Here is a 23466-nt window from a genome sequence, read left to right as displayed (position 1 = left end):
CAGAAGTAATCTGCACTGACTTTAAAGTTGAACATAAAACATTAATAAAATTTCTGAGGCAAAAAAGCACAGAGGAAAAAATACAAGAAATGAACTTCAGAAAACATTTGTATTTGGGGGATAAAGAAAGGAGGAAAAGCAAGAAAGGAAGAGATGGAAACTCTAATGACAACACCCATTCATTTTGAGAGCTAAGAATATCATATCTTCATTAATAAATTCATTTAAATTTAAATTTCAAGGTTTTTAATGAGGATAAAAAATGTCCTATTCCTTAACAATCCATTTACTCTCTGATATTAAAATGGATTGCACATCCGGCAGGCAGCTGGACATTATCTGTAATAAAAAGCAAAATGATTTTTAATTCAATGCCTCAGAACCAATTTATCAAGATTTCAAGTAGAAACTGAAGAACTTTTTGGACACATATGATTTTCTCTGCATTACTGTCATGCATTTATTCAACAAATTTGTCCTCTGTGCCTGGCATGCTGCAGGGATTCAGCATTGCTCTTGTGCTAGCTATCTCAGGCCTGTACCCACTTCACACACTGCTCCCCTAACAGGCACTTGGGCTTTGTGCCAGCTTTGTCCCTTCAAGGACAACCTTGAGAATTCATTAGCCAATATCTTCTGAACCTGGTAAGTGCACCAGCCACTACACTAGGCACTGTATATGGGTGTTTTCATTTAATCTTAAAGACAATCCTATGAAGTGGTCGTTAGTATCATCCTGATTTTACAGCCTGGGAAGCTTCAAGGTTAAGAAACTTGCCAAAGGTCACACAGCTAGCAAGTGGTATAGTCATGACTCAAAATAGGGGACCAATGCCAAAGTCTGCTCCCAGCTTTGCTACTGAAAGTTCCAATCCTGGAACTAGCAGCACTGACATTACTAAGGTGTTTGCTGGAAATACAGAATCTCAGGCCTAACCCCAGAGGCACTCAATCAGAATTTGGTTTTAACAAGATCTCCAGGGAATCCCTGTGTAAAGTTTGGGAAGCACGGTGCTAAATCACTTCACTATGAAGACTACAGTTTAATAAATACTAGGGGAGATACATCTTTCCCCCTGAGGAGTAATTTTGGGGGAAAGGTAAATGTATGCTCTCCAAGGGCTAAAGGAAGGATTCGGAAAACAATGTCTTGTTGTTTCAAACACTGGAGAGTATTAAGAGCAGCAAGGGTCGGGATCAATTCCAAAAGCCACAGATACTGAGCTGGAGTTTGAAGCCAGAACATTTTCTCAATTCATTTCATTAAAAATAGGTGCTGTTCCAAATGGACAAGTGCCCACATCAGTAATCTTCCGGAGTTAGCTTATCCAGCCCTGATTTTATTTTCTGAATAGAATCCAAATATCAACAGCATCAACAAGCAGATTTGAAAATTCAATAAAAACATACTAATATTAAATCTTCAATCGTGTTATTTAGCTTAGAATTGCATAGTTTAATTAATGGTGTTCACGATATAGCAGTTTGCCCCTCATTATCAGTTCTGCCCCAGACATAAGCGCAAACAGTTGGTGTAAAGAGCAGCTGCACTCGGGTTGGTGTGTGGACCCCGGTATGGCATAGCCTTCGCGAGCCCTCGGCAAGCCACGCCGGCCTCCTGGCTCAAGATCAGCCCAGTTCTTTTCACCACTGACACCTTCTTCCCTGTCACCAGTTCAATCTCGCTTCCTAGGGCCAGAACCAGCACTTTCCAGCGAGTCATCTTGGACCTGCGGGTCCTCCCCCAGCTGGGGTCTCCACCTGCACCCACGCCCCAGGGAGCAGGGCAGGGGGCGCTGGCTGGACTCTCAAGTGGACTAGCCTGGCCGCGGTGGTGGCAGACGGCTAGTCACGTGCGGCGGTTTGGGCGGAGCGCGCCCGGCCGAGTGGGTGGAGAAAACAAAGCCCCCAGCTGTCAGCAGGAGAAGGAGGCGACCGCGCCGGAGCAGGTGAGTCAAGTGCATTTAAAGCGGTACCGCCCTGGCGCACCCAGATACCCTTTGCCCTGGCTCATTCCCTCCCGAGCTGGGTTCTAGCCGCACCTCTTACCGCTGCCTGGGTCAGCAGCCTGCGGGTTGCACAGCGAGCGGAACTGGGGGTCCCCGAGACCAGTAAGAAGTTGTGCAGGCGTCAGTGTCTTCCCTTCCCGGGTGCACCCCGCGTCGCTCCCGCCGGCGGTCTCTCTTTTGGGGCCCCAGCGCCCCGCACCCCAAGAAAGGGGAGGGAATCGGGGCTGCCACGCTGGCAGAAGGAAAGTGGACTAGCCGAGGGGTGAGGGCTGGGGCAGTCCAGGATTGGGGGAGCTGGCGTCGGTGAAGGAGGGGATCCTGCAGGTGCGAGCACGCAGTGAACAGCCTTAGAAGCTGGACAGTTGAGACGCCGGGGGCTAAGAGCTGCAGGGGACGCTGGCAGAAGCTGCGCACTTTGGGACACACCAGGAAGTGCAGCGCACTGGTGCCGGTCGGCCCCCGATTCCGCTGTCGCCCCCAGTGTTTCCCCTCCGGACGAGAAAAGTCCCATCACTTCTCCGATAGGAGTTCTCGCTCCTGGCACCCGAGACCCAAAGAGCCCTGGTGGGTGGAAAAGGGAGCGGATTATTATTTTGCGGCTAAGTGGTTCTTTTGCAGGGAACACCCTGAGTTAGGGATGAAACCCACTCTGCTTTGGTAAGAAATTCTTCCGGTCTACATTTACAGGGGCTGCGCCAAAGCCAGAAGTCCCACAAAGGGCCAGAAGAAGGGGTGGGCGCATAAAGACCCTCCCCTCTAAACCTGAAGCGTTTGATAATGCAGACCTTTGAGACACCAAAAGAGCTAGTGGTATCTAGTCACCCCATGAGTTACTTTGCCAGTCCAGGGCCCGGGGACATGGGCGGGGGGTGGGCAGAGATGAAACCTCGCAGGAAGGGGCGCTGCAGCCATTTGATCAGGAGGAGCCTTTGTCTTAACCTCCAGCCCCCTTCTGCTAGTCCTCACCGGGCCAGTAGCGCGGTGGAGTAATTAATATTCCGAACATTAGTTGTTCCATCACCTCGGCACCAGCCGCCACTGCGATCGTCCCTTCCCAGCGGGTCTTCTCCATCACTTGCTCAGGTCCGATCCTTTTCCAAAAAAAAAGAAAAGAAAGTGGTCCAGACCCACTAGGAAAAAGAGGTCACTGAAAGCACTATAATGCATTCAATGCAAAAGTAAGGGTTAAGTGTTCAAACCCGGGCCCGCCTGCGCATGAGGAGTCGGAAGAACTTTCTTGATTAGCATAGTATCTGCCCTGGAGCTGTGCTGCTAGGCGGAGGTTCGGTCCCAGACCAGGTGAAGCGTGCAGTCTTGTCTCGATTGAGGTCGGAGTAGCACCTGCTTCTAGACAGAGGACCCGTGGTTTACAGCTTTGCAGAGCAGGACACTGTGGGATGAAACAAAACGGAGATCAAAAGGTAACCGAAGAATAGTAACATTTGGTATGCTTTCTTGGACTCTAAATTTGACGAAGGTTTTAGCAAGCCAATGGGGGGCGGGGGTTAGCAAGCAAAAGGAGGAGCCCTTGCCCTTGCGAGCGTCCCTCCTGGAAATGCTCCCTTGGGTTGCTGCCTTTCTTGTCTTCCAAACTAAGACATTAGTTAGGGGCTATTGTCAGTAGAGCTTTAAGATAGGAAGGAGTCATGAGCCCATGCAAGGGTTCTTAAACTAAATTGACATGTTTCCGACGTATGGGAAAGGCAATGGTTCTCCAAACCACTGGTTCCCAAACTTTGCTGTATATTAGAATCACCTGGGGAATTTTGAAAAATCCTGGCGTCTACATCAGCTCTCAAACCATTTAGATCAGATTGGGGGTGAGAACTAAGCATGAGAAAGAGAGAGAGAGAGAGAGAGAGAGAGAGAGGGGGGGGGGGAAGGCCAAAACATTTTAAAACTCCAGATGATTCCATTGTAACACAGTTCCATGTAACACACTTTGGGAACCATTGTTGCAAAGGCAGAGTTCAATGGCCAGCAGCAGGAGGTATTGCAAGACAAGATGCCAGTTTAACTACTTGAGTGGGTGAGAGAGAAGCAATGAAACTAGGGTGCTGATGAGTAACACCCTGGGACAGGAGACTGTCATCAGGCAGCCTGACTGGTGGTGACACCTACCACATCATTTTTCCCTTACCCACCTAGAGTCTGGTTGTTGTTGGAAAGATCCAAGTTCACTGTCAATGCATGGTTTCTGTGCTGTTGTTAAGGGAAACACGGGTTAGAAACTTTCATTCCTGTGATGACTCATGTGTAGCAGGCAGCAGGGAAACCCAGCAGAAACAAACCCAGAGCAGCCTGGTGAGTCAGCAGGCTGCAATCCAAAGGCAGCCCGGTGAATAGGAAGCAATTACAGCAAGTTGCTTATTGACACACACATACACATGCTGCACTCCATTGAAAGCACATTTTAGTGTCTGATCAGAATCTGCTTGTAAAAACTGCTCCCTTTTTCAACACCCAATCCTCCCTGCTTCATCTAATGCTCTCTGCTTTTAAGAGGAAGATTCAAGCCAAGCCAACTAGACATCTTGTACTTTCCTTTGAGGAAGACACATTAAAAATGAAGAAAATGTAAACTGGTTTGGGTTATTTCAGTTATGTGAAGTAGAAAGGGAGAATTTGTAACACATTTTAATACAAAAAAGTCAAATATTCTTTATATGTTCATAGATGATTTAATGGAGCTATTCAACTAGAAAATGGTCATAAAACATTGCATATGAAATTAGTTTGCTATTGACCAAAGGTTTCTTGCTTAAAAAAAAAAACTTGTTTAAAGATTCAGTTGAATAAACTTATTATTTTTCCTATTTTTATTACTTTCAGCTTCTTTATCTCTTCCTCTCTACATTATCATCACTCTATCATTGCCTAAATGCTTTCTTCTGTATCTTTAGCAGTTTTTAAAGAGAACAACAGTGCCTGACACATAGCAAGCTCTCAATATTGTCTGCTATTGAAAATCATTTGAACCTATCTTATAGCACCTATTTGGAATTCTATTATCTACTAGGGGCCTTTATGTCTGTGTCCCCATAGAACCATGCACAAGACCCCTTGTGATATATATGTTGCTTGTGTGTACTGAAGATTATTCAAAAGAGAGGAGAAACATTGGAAAACAAAGCGTTCTAAGTACATTCAGTTTTATAATTTTCAGACATCCATTCTGGATATGAAGAAAGCAAAATCCTGTTATAATTCTTAAGTGCTATAAAATGATAGTTAATTTAGACTTCCATTTTTACACAAACTTAGCATTTTGAGTATAACTGATATTTGTTATAACATTTAATCATACCCTCATGATCAAGGATTCACTTCACAGAACTTCTTTCTCATTATGGAAAAAAGTACATATCCCAACTATGGGTGCCTTGAGGAATTTAGTAGTTTAGGAGTGTTATTGCAGTATAGGTTAATAGTTAAACTGCTTTTATTGGCATCTGCCTTCTGCTCTTATTAAAACAGGACAAGTAGGGACTAGGGAGATAGATCAATGGTAGAACACTTGCCTAGCATGTGCAAGGCCTTGGATTCAATCCCCAGCACAACATCAATAACAATTGAAAAAAAGAAAGTACATTTCAATAACCAGCATATTAAAAAGTGGCAAGTTGGAAGTTAGAAGTTGGCTGTTTCTTGACAAAAAAAAAATAATAAATGTTAATAAGAATTCCCAGAGGAGAAAAAAAATAACAATGTAAATGTATCCATTCTCACATCTGTACAGCTTAGAAAACAGACTGGGGGTACACATCTAAAGTTGTTACCCCTTTTGGAGAGGTCTAAGATTTGAAAGGTTAGGTGCAGTCTAGAAAAGCAGGACTGGTAAGATAAACACGTATCAGTCAGAAGCTCTCCATCAGAGGATGATATGTGCCTAATTCTGTGATATTTACAAATAGCCCAGAGAGGTGGGGCAGAAAGAAAGGGTGTTATCTCAATTTTAGAAGCTCTGAAGTTTTTGAGAACAGATGAGAACCACCCAGTCTCATTACCTTCAATTAATAGAGCCCTTTGGTCTAAACAACTGGGTAAATGATATTCCAAGATAACATAGGGGAAAGTGAAGTGACCATCCAAAGTGGCAATACTGTGGTTAGAATATTGGATTATTGACTTCTTCTCCCATGTCTGTTACATTGTATGGGTTTATGTTGTGTCACTTAGAGGTTTTGGCTAGACAAGATCAGTTCTAATTATCTCCTCTTTCCTTAAAATAAGAAAAACTATTCGCATATGTCATGTGATTACTGACTTTACTCATAAATAACCTCTGGATTAGGACAATCCCAGTCTGAAACATCTTTAGCTTCTTATCTAGATAACCAAGGTAATATATTCTTAAATCTTTCCCCAAGTTATAGAAGCATAAACTCTTTTGTTTTAGGGACCCCTAAAGGTTAGTCCCACCATCCAGTGAAATTTAAATGCCTTGTACAATATCTTCTCTAAGGAGTATTCCAACTTATGCTTGAATGTTCCTCTGTAAACATTCCAGTCATGGGACATCTCTGCAGAACTTTACTGTTGGAACTTTTGGGAACCGCAAAGAACAATCCAATTCTTCTCCACAATTTACCTGCAAACATCTGAAACATTGAAAGGGTTGTATCTGAGCTCAGTGGAGGAGTACTCATCTGGCATGCTTGAGGCCCTGGGTTCAACCCCCAGCTCTGCAAAAAATAAATGTATTCTTCTTAATCTGAAATAAGAAAAAAAATCTATAGGATTTCAAATCTTAAGTCCACAAAATGTTTGAGGAGTATTCAAAATTATGGTTTGTTATATAAGAGCTTCATAAAATGGAATTACTGGAAAATTTCTTTCCCCAAAATTACTGCTGATGAATTTCATACACAAACATTGACCTTGTATTGAACTGAAACTCAGGGTTTCATCTGTTTCAGGGGTCACCAAACGATGGCCCACCATCTATTTTCATGTGGCTCTCTAAGTAAGGGAGGGTTTTATATTGTTTTAGTCATTAAAAAGAAAATACAAAGAAAAATATTTCGGGACACTTGAAAATTATATGAAATTCAAATTTCTGAGTCCACAATAAATGTTTATTGGGCCACAACCATATTTATTTCTTTACACCTTATCTATGACTGTTTTTGTGCAACTGCAGCAGAATGGAATAGTTGCACCAAAGATTGTTGATCCACAAAACCTAAAATATTTGCTGAATATTTATGAAAAACTTTGCAGGCTTCTAAGTTACTGTGACTCAACATGTTCTGATTTAATATAAGCATTTGCTCACTTAAAGTCTTCATCACTTTTTACCCTTTAGTGAAGATAAATTTCTTACCAAAGAAATCAACTAAGCACTTATCTTCATCTTCTTCTTGTATATTTACTTAGCAAAACCAGAAAATTTCAAAGTAGAATATGGAGTTTAGTGATTGGGTCAACTATAAAACTTCTGAACAAGAACAAGTTCACGATGGCAGAATGCAATACTACCTAGTCATGGTTTCCAGAGTTCTAGAAAATGTGAAAATACATCCTTAAGTGAACATTTAGCAAAAGACACTTCCTATTTCTGCAACCCATGAGGGCATTTGTACACTTACTTATTGTGGTGTGTTAAGGCAATAACTGGGAGATGTCTTCAAATTTAGAAATTTTTCATTGTCACTTTATACACTAAAATTACATTAAAAAAAACTTGCTTATTTTTAGAAATAGTGCTATTTTTTAAAAAAAAATTATTTATTTATTTATTTTAGTTGTAGTTGGACACAATACCTTTATTTTATTTATTTATATGTGATGCTAAGGATCAAACCCAGGGCCTCACATGCCAAGCAAGTGCTCTACTGCTGAGTCACAACCTCAGTCCATGGCACTACTTTTCTTTTTTTTTTCTTTATTAAATTATTCATTTACTCTAATTTGATGTACACAATGGCAGAATGCAATTCATTTCATATTACCCATATAGAGCACAACTTTTCAAGTCACTGGTTGTATACAAAGTATTTTCACTCCATTCTTATCTTCAAACATGTACTTAGGGTAATGATGTCTAACTCATTCCATTGTCATTCCAACCCCCTTGCCCTCTCCCTTCACTCCCTCCCCTTTACCCTACCCAAAGTTCCTAGATTCCTCCCATGTTCCCCCCCCCCATCACTGTTATGAGTTGGCATCCTCATATCAAAGAAAACATTCAGCCTTTGGTTTTGGGGGATTGGCTTAGTTCACTTAGCATTATATTCTCCAACTCCATCCGTTTACCTGCAAATGCCATGACTTTATTCTCTTTTAATGCTGAGTAATGTTCCATTGTGTGTGTATATACCAAAGTTTCCGTATCCATTCATCTACTGAAGGGCATCTGGGTTGGTTCCACAAATTAGCTATTGTGAATTGTGCTGCTATAAACATTGATATGGCTGCATAGTACTACTTTTCTAAAGTATACATTAAACATATATAAGAAGATCTACATATGGTCACTAACATACTACAGGTTAACAGTATGTCATGGGCAATTTAGTTTAAAATTCCCAAATTCAAAAGTAGAAATTCAAATGATAATCTCAAGACTGAAACAATTACTATTAATTAACATTCCAGGAAAATATTTTAAATAATAACTATTTTTATTTATTTTTAGTTGTAGATGGACACTACCTTTATTTTATGTATTTATATGGGGCTGAGGATCGAACCCAGTGCCTCATATGTGCTAGGCAAGTGCTCTACCATTGAGCTACATCGCCAGCCTCAAAGAGTGACTATTGATAGGAACTTTTCTTAATTTTTTATTCTAAGTATCACCTGTCATAAAAGTTCCTTCAGTTGAGAACTTTCTTTTGATGACTCGTTAACGTCATGACTGGGAGTTTGCAAATAAATTTCACTTAAACTAATAGAGGAATTCAAGGATCATCTGGTGTCTTTATAATCCCTTCCAGAATCAGCTCACCTGCAATTTAGAGACTGAAAAAGTGGAAAAAGTTCTTTTTCACTAAATTAAACAACACGTTGTTAATATGTGTTTTGAGGTACTTGATGTTGGCTAAATCATTTCTACAAATAACCATAAATGTGTATAATCCCATTTTAGGACTATTGATAGTAATGACATGTAAATGACTAACTCCTGAGGTGACAACACACTAGCTTTCCTTGATGAGTAACTGAGGGAGGAGGAGAGAAACTGTTGTGCTGATGGGTAAGGAACCAGTCCACATGAAATAATCTAGATCTCCCATTTTTACCAAAAACATTTTGTTTAATAGACTTATGCCATACATGTAGTTTTCTCCAAATTTTTTCTAAAATTAGGAAATAATTCCATTGACTATTTTTGTTAAAGTGGGGAACTTCATAATTGTCGATTGCTTTCCACCGTCTTATAAACACCATGGCAAAAATGACTATTAGTATTTGAAAGAGGTAGAAGAAAAGAGAATTAGCAAGAAAATGAAGCCATCCCTTTTAATTTTACTAGAGTATCTGAAACTATTAATTTGGATGGCATAGACGAAAATGAAATCAGGAATAGTTTATTCTGTTTTTAAATCTGGTGAATTAACAACTGATAAGCTAGAGATGAGGAAGCACCACAACCACCTAATTTAACTTTCCTCCTTTCAAAGATCATCTCAAATCCGATCAGCTTTGATATTAAAAAAAAATATTAGGGTATGATATGTCAAGAGCTTTGTAATGTTGTGAACAACCAATAAAAAAAAAAAAAATATTAGGACTGAAGATATAGCTCCGTGGTAGAGCACTTGTCTAGCACGCACAAGGCTTTGGGTCCAATCCTAGCACTGCAAAAAGAAAAAAATTTCCATGATTCTAACCAAGAAACCAGTATCTCCTTTTTCTCCAAGTTTCTTCAGTTCTCCATAAAGTAGAATAGAGGGCACTCAAAAGAAATGCTTCCTTCTTTGCTCCACCTGCCCCTCCCTGGGAACAACCTGTTGGTATAAGTAAGGTTCTCTGTTGGTTTCACTCTCAGCTTGGCTTCAATTCATTTTTTTTTCCCTGTGCTAAGGATCAATCCCAGGGCCTTGAACGTGACAAATATAACTTTGTAAAAGTCTCATATGAGACTAACTTGACAGCCTGTCATAAACAGCACTCTGGCTTGTCCCTGATTAATAACCTATAAATTAGGTGGACCACACTTCCTGGTTTGAAGATCACCAGCTTTGTGCTTCTTTATTTTATATATTATAATTGATATAACAAAATATTTATATGATAAAGCATATAAATATTGCATCTCTCCATAATTCTAAAACTGGACAACAAGGATAGTGGAATGTGAGAGTCATCATTATACAAAATACATGTATGGAGATTTGAATTTGGTGTCAACATACCTTATATACAAACAGAGATATGAAAAATTGTGGTATATATGTTTATTAAGAATTGTAATGCAAAAAAGAGTACATGAATAATGGCATAATTTGGAGTGAACATACTTTATATACAGAGTTTCGAGAAATTGTGCTGTATACGGGTAATAATGAGTGTAATGCATTCCACTATTGTCATGTATTTTAAAAATAAATTTTAAAAAACTGGATAATAACTGTCCAGTTTGAGCCTCTGGCAAATTGCAAATTACACTTGTGAAATTTACTTTTTAAATATTTATTTTGCAGGGGGTTACTAGGGATTGAACCCAGGGGTACTTAACCACTGAGCTACACTCCCAGCCCCCATTTTTTATTTTTTATTTGGAGACAAGGTCTTGCTAAGTTGCTTAGGACCTCACTAAGTTGCTAAGGATCATCTTGAACTTGTGATTCTCCTGCCTCAGCCGCCCAAGTCTCTGAGTTTATAGTGTGCACTGCCATGCCCGGCATAAATACTTTTTTTTTTTTTAAGTAATAGATTATTCTTTATAAGTTTAAACCCTTATTTCTTTATGCCTGCCTGCCTGGGGGTTTTAGAAGTTATTGTATTGTATTGTAGAAAGAATCCTAGAATTAGAGCAGGGCCTTCAAATACCATGAGTTTTTCTATAGCCAACTGGGTGATTTGAGAGGCATTACTTAACATCCTTCACCCACATCCTTCAAACTGAGTTACCTGTCTCAAAGGTCAGATAGAGACAATAGAATCATTATCTTGAGAGGCGCTTCATAACATGATCATCAAGTCATTTCGTGATCTGCTTCACATAGAGCTGGCAGTTGACTAAATATTAATGGATGTAACATGCCTAATATGGAAGAAAGGTGATGTTCATCTTAACAGTTGCATCTGTGCACTGGGACAGAATGACAGGGCAGGGCTGGAGGTGTAGCTCAGTGGTAGAGCACTTGCCTAGCACATGTGAAGCCCTGAGCCCGATCCCCAGCAACACAAATCAAGCAAACAAAAATATGCATCTTGCAGGTATGTAGCTCCTCAGAAACTTCAGGTTCTTCCTATAACTGGGGAACAGTGACATGCTCCAGGGCACCAAGCAATGAATTACTTATCAGTTATCAAAAGACACAGTATGTTTTATTTTCTGTCAGAATTCTATACAAACACTCCTTCATTCTTTTCTAAGTTTATTAGCAAGAACAAATAAAATAGCCTTAAAATACATTTTTAGGTAGCTTTTATGACCACATGATTATATAATTGGAATTAATCATTAAGTAGCATTTTTATCTTATCCAAACATATGCCCTCAAATTCGACTTGGCTGTGTGGTCATTTATTTATTAAAAATACCCCAGCACACAGAAAAGAAATTCATTTAACTTTTTTTTTTTTTTTTGCCGTGGGGGATAGTGGGGATTAAAGTCAGGGGCACTCAACCACCAAGCCACATCCCTAGCCCTATTGTGTTTTTTATTCAGAGACAGGGTCTCACTGAGTTGTTTAGTGCCTCCTCTTTGCTGAGGTTAGCTTTAAACTCGAGATCCTCCTGTCTCAGCCTCTCAAGCTGCTGGGATTACAGACATGTGCAACCATGTTGCCTTTTTGTTGTTTTAATAAACAAAAAATCAATGAAAGTCTGAAAAAGGTTGAAAACAGATGTGAGGGGAAGCTCTGCAATCTTACTGCCCTCATGCAACTATTACAGAAAGTATCTTCACGTTTATGTAGAGCTCTTATGGTCTACATCCACAACAATATTTCACTTAAATGTTCCCTTAGCATTTAAAACATTTCTGTATTCAGCATAGGGTTTCTATGTCTTTCCTGTAGCTTTGCTAGCTTTTCTGCTTGGGATGACTTTCTTCATTAATACAAGCTCAGGCTGGCTCTTATCTCAGCTGTTATTTCCCCTAGGTTCTTGCTACTCAGGAAGTGTGGTCCAGAGACTAATGGCATGAGCTCCACCAGGAGCATCTCGAAAAATGCAGGATCTGGGTCCTCAGTCAGAATCTTGCCCTTTCGTGAGCTCCCCAGATGGTCTGTTATCAGAGTTAACGTTGAGAAAGGCTGGCTCTGAAAAGCCTTTCCTAACATTGCCTCTGCCCACTGGGCAGGCAGGCCCACCCTAACCCGTATATAGTAAGTTACCAGGGACATTTTCTTTTGTGTTTCACTTATTGGTTGCTGGATGTGGTCTGCTCAGCTCCCAATCCCCTAGCCTTAGAACAGTACTTGAGAGGTAAGAGTTCGGTTTGGGGAATTGTTTCCTCATTTTCCCACCTCCTGTTTTGTAGATGAATTATAAATGAAGAGTCCGCTCCTGTGCTAGAAAATGAGGTGCTGGAGTTAGAGTGCAGTTCCTTAGATGTGTGCCCTTCCATTGCTGTTTTTACTATGGAAAATACATATGCCTCTCTGCAGATAATATCTGAAAACTCACTGCTAAAACTTTATCACTTCTGCTTAAAATATTTATGCTTGTCAAAATACCAATACCTCTGGGAGGAATTGCACTTTAGGCTTGGTGTGAAGTTTGATCAGTTGGCAGATTTGAGTAAGTGTTTAGGGGAGGAGATAATGGTTATTTCTGTGCCACCGGACAGGAGAAGGTAAAGAACACTAGATTAGAAAAAGATAAATGGCAGAATGCCTGGAAAAAAACTGACAGATGTTAGCTATTTTTGTCCTGAATCATAATACAAGTCCCTTTTTCATTTAAGAAAAGTAAACTATGTTTTATATTTGTAAAATCTCAGGACATGACTTTGTCACCATGTCCTGACTCTTATCTATAACATTTTATCTAGCCCTGCATTCAATGTGAACCACTCTTGGCAATTTTTTTCCCAAATGTTTGTTTTCAAATTCTAGGAAATCACACCAATTAAAAAAAAAAAAGTTAATTTAAAAAATTTTAAGTAAAATCATCAGTAATTCTGCATTAAAAATAAAATTTTAGGCAGCCAAAATTGACATTTCTAAACTAATATTAAAGCTGAGGCTGGGGATATAGCTCAGTTGATAGAGTGCTTGCCTCACATGCCCAAGGCCCTGGGTTTAATCCCCAGCACCACCACGCCCCCCCCCCCAAAAAAAAGTATGCCTGAAATTCCAGTGGCTTGGGAGGCTGAGGCAGGAGGATTACAAGTTCAAAGCCATCCTCAGCAACTTAGCAAGGCCCTAAGCAACTCAGACACACCCTGTCTCTAAATTAAAAAAAAAAAAAAATATATATATATATATATATATATATATATATATATATATATATAAAGGGATGGCTAAGCACCTTGGATTCGATCCCTGCTATCCACCCCCCATACACACACACACACCCCACCTGAGACATAGGGAGCTTAATCTTTTTATTGTGGAAGGAGTATTCTGTGAACTTGGGGACAATGAGGGAGGAAGGCAGGCTCAGCTCCTTAGCCCCTGTTTTGAAGTAGTAAGAGGCAGATTAAAGTTTTGGAATCAAGTTGTGCCCAGAAACAAGAAATGTCTGTCTGTCCGACAGGGCTATTGTTTGCCTTCTTTGAAAGGAACGAGAGGCTCCTGGTACTGCTCCCCAGCAGCTCTCACAATCAGCCACACAGACTGCAAGACTAAAAGGAGTGTAATTATATTCAAGAATGTGTGGCCTTCTTCCCCCTTTTGGAGTCTAGTGCAGCGCTTGCCCATCACCATGGACACCAGCTGCGGCCGACTTGTGAATGTGAGTGAGGTTCATGTCTTTTGTGGAAGAGTGTATTAGGTTGCCTTTCTGCCCTAAACTGTTTTATCTGAGTGTCTATCTGCAAAGATACCATGCATGGTAATTTGCCCAGAGCTGGAATCTCAGTTGGGGTTTGTAAGAGTCATCTTGACACCTTTAGAGTATACCGATTGAGCAATCTGACGCAAGTGAGGCAGGATGGGCAGAGCAGTCATTGTGTTCTATGCCCTTGTAACATCAAGCTGAGCTCCATTTGAGTCATATTTTCCTGTAGGGATTATAGCCTATCCCAGTGGAAAGAATTTTTAACAATATATTTCTGTGGGGCTTAGTGCTGTTGCAGGGGTTGCTCTTGCAATCTGAAAGCTGTGTAAATTTTTTGTTTTTAAATCTTAAAGAATGGCTAATAACCTTGCTTTGTTACTAGCCTGTTTATTATTACCTAGTTAATAATTTTATATGCCTTTGGTGGAGAGACTTTGCACCTTGATTTCTCCATCTGAAAACATATGCAAATGTTTGTTACTAATGATCATGAGTAGAGGCTCTAGAGATTTAAAACTTAACACAGCAGATGAGGGTTGAAGAAATGACAGGGAAAGAGAAAGAAGCAATATGTACCAAAACTTTCAGAAGAAAACAGGAGTTAAGATCAAGAATGGCTGTCCCTAACTACCCTGCTTAGACCAATTTCAAATTTTACTTCTAAACTATGAGCCTCACTCAAAACCTTTTGCAAGTTAGGCATAACATTCTTATTGTCTTATTATTCACAATAAGGCAATTTTGAACAAATTGTCAGGAGACCTGGGGGCTCTAGTTTGTGCTGTGCAAAAAGTGCCATTCAATACAACTCGGTTCACCTTTGGCCTCCAGTCTCATGACTAGAATGAGACTATCATAACTTTACTTATCCTCTCTCCACAAAATATCTCAGTACTCTGAAAGGTAGTTGTTCATTCATCTTATAATAAAATAGAATAAAAAATGCAATGAAAACTATATATTTTTTTCCTTTGGAGAATCCATAAATTTCTTTGTATGCATGAGACAAATATGTAGTTTTTGATAATGCACTAGAACATTGAATTATTTGGTTAAATTGGAATAGGCAGGGGTACTCACAAGTTTAAATGTCCATTTAACAAATGGAGATTGTCATTACAGCTCCTTAAAATCTGAATCAGTGTGATTTCTGGCAGAGCAGATACATTCTTTAATAGTATCTACTCAGAAACCTTCCTGGGCTCATGCTTTCCTGTCTACATGGTGGTTAACATGGTTCCTATTTCCATTAGTCAGTCTGGGTTGAGAAATGAGGCCATGTATGCTGGAGGTAATGGAAGACAAGGAAATTGCAGAGCCAGGTCCAGCTTTATGTTGTAGGGTGCTGCCTCAAAATACAGGTGGAGGCGAGAGGTTCTGCTTCCCGTGGTTTCCTGTTGCTTCACAGTCACTGGACATCAGAGCTTGCAGAGACAGACAGAAAATATATGTAAGACACAGGGAGTAAACCAACCTTAGCAAAGCTTTTCTTTTAACCTAAAAGATAGTTGTCATTTTCAATATTGGCCAGAAGTAGGACTCATTGCTTCTCTTACTGTCCTCCTACCTGGAAGTTTATGTCCAGTGGCATACCAGGAGGGGATTGTGATAAGCAACTGCGTGGGCCAAAGTGTCCTAGCACTCTGAGCTCTGCTGACACACCTCTTTGACACCTTTCTGCTCAAGGCAGGAATGATTAGAGCTAGCTGTGTTCCACCTGCCTTGAATACCTGACCCAGTGTGTTCTGACAGAGGATCTCACAAAGTCCCTACGTAATTCTCAGATATATGCCTTTCATAATTTATACCAAGTAGAATGAATGTAGTTTAGAGCTGCAGACAACCTTGAAGTTCATCTCACTTATTCCTATGATTTTCTAGATTAAACAAAGGGCATGGAACTACTATATATACCACTATACCATGTATACCATTTCTCAGTATTTACCCTGAAGAATTAAAGTCATATTACTCTGCATGCATACCCATGTTTATAGCAGCACAATTCACAAATGACCAAACTATGGAATCAGCCAAAGTGTCCATCAGCAGATGAATGAATAAAGAAAACGTGGTGTGTATGTGTGTATACGCACCACAGTGTCTGTGTGTGTGTGTGTGTGTACGTGTGTGTACATACACACCTACAATGAAGTTTTATTTAGCCATAAAGAAAAATTAAGTTCTAGTATTTGCAGGAAAATGGATGGAACTAGAGACCATCATGTTAAGTGAAATAAATCAATCTCAAAAAGTTAAGGTCATATGTTTTCTCTCATATGCAGAAGCTAAAAAAGGAAGAGGGAAACAAAGGTGGGGGTGGATATCATAAAAATCAAAGGGACATCAGTAGAGGAAACAGACCCAGGGGGTGGAGGAATGGAGCGGGGAAATGCTAGGGAGTGATGTTGGCCAAATTATGTTGTTGTTGTTATTATGTATGCATCAATATGTGCAACTATAATTCACCAATCAAAGAAGTGGGAAAAAATAAAAAATACAAGAACCAGGAACTCCACATTAAAAAAAAAAAAAAAAGACAGCCTTGGAGATTTTTCTACAAAAGCTACCTAGTAATTACAAAAGTTTTCAAGTTTTTAGATCATCAATTGTTTTTGGTAGTGTTTGGCAACCATTTGAGCTTCCTCTTGGCTCTCAAGTTTGTTTGATGGGGATGACCAGGGGATGTGTTGGGGATGACCAGGGGATGTGTTAGTCATCCCCATGAGGAGCAAAAAAGGATCACCTTGTGGGTTGGGGAAGAGCAAAATATCAAGACAGCAGAAAATCCAGTTTCTCTAGGGTCCAAAATAATCAAAAGAAATAAGTTAAACACTGTTAAGTGGAGTGATACCTTCAAAGCATACAATCCCTACAGCGATCTTATGAACTCTTGTGAGCTATCAGTCAACAAAAAGCTAAAATAAGAAGTTTCACTTGAGTTCAAAAGATAAAGTGTTGGTTTGGGGGTTCTGGTTTTGTTTATTGCTAGACTGCCAACCTTAGATGGTGAAATGGCGGCTAAACTGTGGTTTACCAAGGCGTCATATGCTATAGGAGGGGCAGCAAAGCATCCACAGAGGCCAGGGAGGATCCTGCCCCAGGAACACACTAGGGCCTTTTTCCTCACGGCTATGTCTTCAAGACCTCTGAAAATAAGAATTCCCTCCCATTCTAACTGGGTTTTCCCTGAAGTAGATAATATTTTATTCGTGACCCTTTGACATTCTATTCCAGTTGCCCAAGGCAATGGGTTTAAATTCAACTGTGTAATAATAATAATAATAATAATGTATTTTCCATTTATGTAGAAATTTAGAATTGCTAAAGAATTTTGATTCTCTACAAATAAAACTTTACTGGAAATGATCAAAACTGGAGCCCAGGATTGAAATAGCATGCCCACAGTCACATCATTGGGAAAATCTCAAACATAGGGAATTTTACTGTAGGTCCAATGCTGTTTATACCAGGCAAGTTTACAGATGATAGTTGGATTCACAGGGTGGTCTTCAAAGGTCCTTGTAACCCATAAGGATACTAAATTACATCAGGATCTTAACCTCTAACTACTTCATGTTTCCAATGGAAAGATGCATAATATTTCAAAAACTAGTTGATAAATACAATTTGGGGACATAACCCACCATATCTGAAGATTCCTGTCTTTCCTAATCGCTTCTTTTCTCTCTAGAAATGTGAAATGCACCCAAAGAGGAAATGGTGAATTGTTTAGGAATGTGGTTAGAAAGTTAAGGCAATCTTATAAGTCACTTTGAACCTGGAACTTTTAAGCAGAGTTGATGGTCCAAGTGTACTGTACCGTTATGGATGCAAAGTTTCTAAGTTTTTAGTTTATTATTTGCTTCTCACATTTTGAGTCATCTGAACATCCTCCTATTTCAAGTACATTGGATATGTGTGTGTGATGGCTTCAGCTGACACGGTTGTCTACAAAAAGAAACATCACAGTGGCTTCACTTAGGGTGCTCATGTAACAAGATTCAGAAGTGCCATTCAGGTCAGCAGAAAATAACAAAATTTTATTATAAGCACATCTCTAATGAATTTGCACAGAGTAGTTAATTAAGTTCATATCACCTTGGAAAGAAGAGAACCATTCCTCAGGATCTTGAGCTTTGGCTGAGGACATTACCACTGAAGGGTTAGATGTGAAGAGAGAGGAGAGGCCAGAAAATTTTAGGTGAACCAAGCAAGGATGGACATTACCTCCTTAATTTTGGTGTTGGCCATCACTGTTTGCAAGGTCTGAGCTATAATTGAGTTTATTTGATTTGAGATCAGCTGAATGGGCCATTTAAGTGCATGTTAGGTTGCCAAAGTAGCAATTTTTGAAAGAGCTCCAATGTAGAAATCAACTCAAGGTGTGGTCCCTAGACCAGAAGCATCAGCATCAGAAGTTTTTAAAAAGGCAGAATCTCAGGCCCCACCTCAGCCCTACTGATCACAATCTGCATTTTAACAAGATTCCCAAGTGAGTCATAAAGTCTGAAGAGCACTGCAATAGAGGAAACTGAGAAATAAAATGCTTATTTTCTTTTAATTTTTAGAGTGAGAAAAACATAAATGACTTTCAAACTCTGCATACCACCCAGGATAGTGGCAGTCATAAATCCCTTTTGTTCTTCTCTCCCTGTCACTGTGTCATTGCATCCACTAACTCGGGGTGTAATTATTAACATATGTGCTGTTACCCAACTAGACTTTAAGCTTCTTGAAGGCTGCACTGTGTCCTGTTCACCCTTACAGCCTCAGCATCTGTCATGGCGGTTGGCATTTGACAGGTGTATAAGATGGTGGTACTAAGAGTTCCAGCTGCGAAGTCTGGCAAACCCAAGTTTGAATCCCAGTCCTGCCTGCAGCCTCAGTTCATGCATCTATAAGACAGAAATGGCTGGGGGTGGGTAGTAAATGGGCCAGTGTTTGATGTACTTATCCCTGCACTTGATGCATATCAGCTGTTCATAAGTGATAGTAATTGTTCTTATGTGCTCAGTGAATGGTGAACAAATAGACAAATAGAAACCTCATATAAAAACTTGTAAGAAGTTTTGGCCATAAAGAAAGATAAAAAATGGTATCCTGTTGCTTTAAATATATGAAATTGAGTTTTAATAATATGCAAAGGAAGGCTGATCTACATAAGAGAAGGAAAAAGTAGAATGGGTCAGAATGGATTTTTCACAAATTTTTTGGTACCCACAATGATGGGTATCATTGTGACATATTTTTGCATACGTAAAAAATGTAAGATCAATTTCATTTCCTAGTACCCCACTATTCTCTCTTCTTCCCTCTAATTCTTTTCCTTCATCCTATTGGTCTCTCTCTTAATTTCATTGAGTCTCCTTTTTAACAATGTTTTTCTTTCCTGAGTCCGATTTATTCAGCTTAAAATTATGATCTCTAGTTCCACCCATCTTCTAGTAAATAGCATAATTTCATAATTTATGACTGAATAAAAATCCATTGTATACATATATCACATCTTTAATCCATTTATCTGTTGATGGACAATTAGGCTGTTCTATAATTTGGTTATTGTGAATTGTGCTATAATATGTATATTATATGCATATATCTCAAAAAATATGCTGAGTTTATTTCTTTTGAATAAATAACAAGGAATGGTATAGCTGGATCATCTGGGAGATTTGTTTTTTAGCTTTTGGAGGAATTTCCATACTGATTTCCATTATTACTATGCTGATTGACATTCCCAGCAACAGAGTGTGAGTTCCTTTTACCCTGCATCCTTTGTCAGCAGTTATTGTTATCATATTCTTTATATGCTTTCCACTTTCACTGGAGTGAGATGGATTCCTGGTGTCGTTTTGAGTTGCATTTCCCTGATGGCTAAAGTTACTGAAAATGCTTTTCACACAATCATTGGTCATTTGTACTCCCTCTTTTGAGAAATGTCTGTTCAGTTCTTTTGCCCATTTATCTTTTTTTTTTCACATATTGAGTTTTCTGGGTTCTTTATATAGTCTGAATATTAGTCTTTGGTTGGAGTTCTCTTCTAGGAAAGATTTTCTCCTGTTCTGTTGTTTTTTTTTTTCTCTTTACTCTGTTAATTCTTTCCTTTGCTGTGCAGAAGCTTTTTAATTGGATGCCATCCCAATTATTCTTTCCTTTATTTCCTGCGCTCTAGGGATCTTATTCGGGAAGTCTTTGGACCTCTATGTTGAAGTATTTCCCCAATTTTTTCCAGAATGGATTTATAGGAAGAGCATGTGATTTGGAATTGGAAGATCAGTGTCTGGGTCCCAGTTCTGTTCTTTGCTAGCTGCATGATCTCCCTGAGCCTCAGTTTTTTCACCTAAAGGGGGAATTGATAATCCTCTTTATTTTGTGGAGTTGTGCAGAACATCATTTTACAGCTTGCTGTGTAGGAAGGCCTATGCTATTCATGTTTGGATCCCTACCTCTTAGAACAGTGCCTGACATGTAGGAGGTGCTCAGTGATGCTGGTTTGTCCTGCAGGATTAGAGCATGCACTCCCAGATGGGGATGAAAAGTGGCTATTACAAGGGTTTGCAGCCCTCCAAAGCTACATCCTAACAGACAAAAATCTCATTCCTTGACATTTCATTTCCTGAGAATGGGATGACAAGGGAGAAGGGACTAAAAAGGGGGTGGGTAAGGGAGAAAATGATGAAAAAAGGTTTGAAAAATTCTGAATTCGAGGTATGGATCTGCAACTCAGTACCCGTGAGAGTTCCTAAGGAAAAATCATAACAGAAAGAGAAACTTCTAACAGAAACACAAGCAGAATAAACCTCTAAAAGAAGTAGCAAAAGAATCAAAATTTTGAGATCTGCGTGAGCTGATATATATACACGAAGTCTACAAAGTTCAGAACAACAGTCATACATAATTATGGAAAGAAAACATTGAATTAATATTTTTAAATTGGTTATTTTAATCAGATTTCCAATAATGTGTTGATTCCCACCCTCCAAACCTTTCAGAAGTGAATTCCTATACAGGGTAAAGCTCGTAGCAGGGACCACAAAAGCAATGTCACTTGTTACATCAGAGTTCTGGGGTCATCATATGGCTCAGACAGGCAAAGGCTATGCAAACATGCCTATGCCTTTTTTACGAGTTCTGTCCACTTAGTACACTTTCAGTAGACTGCTGAAGATGATAAATAAGAGTGAAATGATTTTCACAGAGCATAATACTAAAGGAGGAGGGTTATCTGTCTTTTGAGGGAAGTCATGAGGTCATAGCCACCCTCAACACAGTGTCCTAAAACCTTCTTAACACAGTCAAAACTTTACTTTCACCCTTTTAGTATGTTACTGTGTTCCTTCTTCATATGGCCTAAGGAATAACAGACTACCAAGCCAGGACACATGGACAGCAAGGTTTTAGTTTCTACTCTGACCCAAACACTAAATTTGAATCCTGAGCTCTGAAATTGAACCTGAAATTGAACCTCTCTGTACTACTTTCCTGCTACACAAGCATTCTGCTACATTTCAATATCAATCACATACAAGGAAAGGACTATTCTATTTCTCCTGCACTATTTTCAATGACACATGGTTAAAAATGGATAAAAGGCTAAGATGATGTATTTTTAAAGTCCACAGAAATATAACGTACATGGTATTTCTTATATGTAGTTTGCCTTATGTCATTTTTTTAAAAAGGAATCTTTTATCTTTAACATTACATTTTTTCTTAATTTTAGAATAGAAAGGGCAATCTTGAGGTTACAGAGATAGCTCAGTGGTAGATCCTTCCCTACCATGTGTAAGACCCTGGGTTCAGTCCTCAGCATCACACACAAAAGGCGGGGGGGGGGGCGCAATATTAAAAATTATTTTGATTCTGGTTCACATGAGAAGTAGAAGATAGGTAAATGAGGATTCCAAGAAAAGAAGATTAAGCTATGCTTATAGAAAAAGAACTTAATTTATTTTTTATTGTAGATATCATTTTAGGTAGTTTCTTGGGATTATCTTTTATATCTTTTATATTTACAGAAACCTAATGATAAGATCACACAATGGTAAGTTTATAACATAATTATCATTCTCAACATATATCACCCAAATCCTTTTATTAGCAAGCAGTTTTTTTAAAGCCCTTAAATATACAACACGGGTCATTTGGTAATTTGTCTTTCTTAAGGAGAATGAGTCATACCAGACTCAATATCCAAGATTCAGTGTAACTTGACCTCGTTTGCCTGCCAGATACTCTCAGCTGGCTTTGGTTTCCCTGGTGTGTGCTCAGCTCCATGCTTCCCGGCAGCCAGGCCCTGGGTGTCCTTCTGCTGCCCCTGGGGAAGGCAGGAAGCCCAGCCCAATGCCACTAATTGACACAGAGCCCCGGAGGCAGGGCTTTCTTGATGGCTGATGTGAGTAGGATCAGCTTCAGGATTAATAGCCCACAACATTCTGTTAATGCCCATAAGCAGATTTATTCCTAGAAAGCCCAGACCTCCCACGTTATAGAATATGATCTACAACTGGAGCAGTCCAATACCATGAAGAGTTTGGAATTCAGAATACAGCTCATTTTGAATATCCAAAGATAGTTAACTCCTGAGATGCAAACCAGGCCCAGGCCCCAGCCTTGTGTGAAGGGTTGGGGAGGTAGTAATGCTGTCTCTTTGTGAAGACCGAGCTCTAACCTCGTATTGATCAGAAACCTTGTCACCTAGCTACGCCTCAGTGAAGCCAGACTGAGATGTTCTTTCAATAGCATAGCAGGACTAGAAATATTTTTATCACCATTTTTTTTCATTCTGATATATCTTTTATGACCCTGTGGTTTTTATGGCTAGACATAGAAGGAACAATCACTTTGGAGGGACTCTCAAGCTAGGACAGATATCCAGCTTCAGTGCCTTGGACATGGGATGCAAGAATTCTGGGTTTGTTCATAGAGAATTTGAAATTTTTTAGAGGATGGACTTTTGTAGAAAAAGATTGTGCTTCATCAAAGACTTCAACCATGTCCTGACTCTTATCATAATAAAGATATTTGGTCTTTTCAATGAAAACAAAAAGGAGTCATAAAAAGCAGCTGGCTTATGGCAGCTCATCTCTGAGGAGCTGCCTAATGCTCAAAACAGCAAAAGATTATAAGTCAGCATGAAGGGACACTATGCAGACTTCCCTTGTTTCTTTGGTGTTAAAGGTTATGTTCTTATTTATGTGTGTTACAGTTTTTATTTTTGTTAGAATTTTCTCCTTTAAGGTTTTTTATTTTATTTCTGTGCAAATCAAATGTGTAAATTATGGAAATTTCTGGGTAGTGTGAACCTGACAATTTTTTTGTTTAAAA

At 39.4% G+C, this 23466-nt stretch overlaps 2 protein-coding genes across 4 annotated transcripts in view; one reads left to right on the top strand and one right to left on the bottom strand.

Annotated features, from left to right (window-relative positions):
* Window positions 1–1311: 1311 nt before the first annotated feature.
* LOC120886132 (uncharacterized) lies at window positions 1312–3344 on the bottom strand. 2 transcript variants are annotated; one of them, XR_005728847.2, is made up of 3 exons: window positions 3209–3344; window positions 3031–3100; window positions 1312–2570 (listed from the first exon to the last, which is right to left on the bottom strand). XR_005728847.2 is itself a non-coding variant. In XM_040273885.2 (3 exons), the coding sequence occupies exons 2-3, from the start codon at window positions 3079–3081 to the stop codon at window positions 2131–2133; spliced, it is 546 nt and encodes a 181-aa protein (XP_040129819.1). In that variant the 5' UTR covers window positions 3082–3100; window positions 3209–3338; the 3' UTR covers window positions 1312–2130. The 2 variants fall into 2 exon arrangements, 1 of the variants encoding a protein (XP_040129819.1); XM_040273885.2 differs by having other exon boundaries at window positions 2976–3100; window positions 3209–3338.
* Mapre2 (microtubule associated protein RP/EB family member 2) overlaps window positions 1833–23466 on the top strand; it is a 153711-nt gene continuing 132077 nt past the window's right edge. Inside the window, exon 1 of one of the 2 annotated variants that reach the window (XM_005325577.3) lies at window positions 1833–1949. Coding sequence is in view for 1 of the 2 variants with exons in the window: in XM_021726542.3 (XP_021582217.1) it covers window positions 3407–3430 (24 nt within the window). In the remaining variant the exon portion in view is untranslated. Of the gene's footprint in view, window positions 1950–3297; window positions 3431–23466 lie in introns of those variants that run through there. The other variant, XM_021726542.3, reaches the window with a different exon arrangement.

Source organism: Ictidomys tridecemlineatus, chromosome 13 (genome assembly GCF_052094955.1).
Source record: "Ictidomys tridecemlineatus isolate mIctTri1 chromosome 13, mIctTri1.hap1, whole genome shotgun sequence".
Taxonomy (NCBI): domain Eukaryota; kingdom Metazoa; phylum Chordata; class Mammalia; order Rodentia; family Sciuridae; genus Ictidomys; species Ictidomys tridecemlineatus.
The sequence above is the reverse complement of the archived record's forward strand: the minus strand, read 5'-3'. Positions and strand labels throughout refer to the sequence as shown.

Excerpts from the sequence above, each read along its gene's own strand:
- LOC120886132 (XM_040273885.2), bottom strand. The coding sequence starts at position 3,081 with ATGGAGAAGACCCGCTGGGAAGGGACGATCGCAGTGGCGGCTGGTGCC. Across the intron at positions 2,571-2,975 it reads TCCACCGCGCTACTGGCCCG|GGCTCTTTGGGTCTCGGGTG; the intron begins GTGAGGACTAGC and ends TCCACCCACCAG.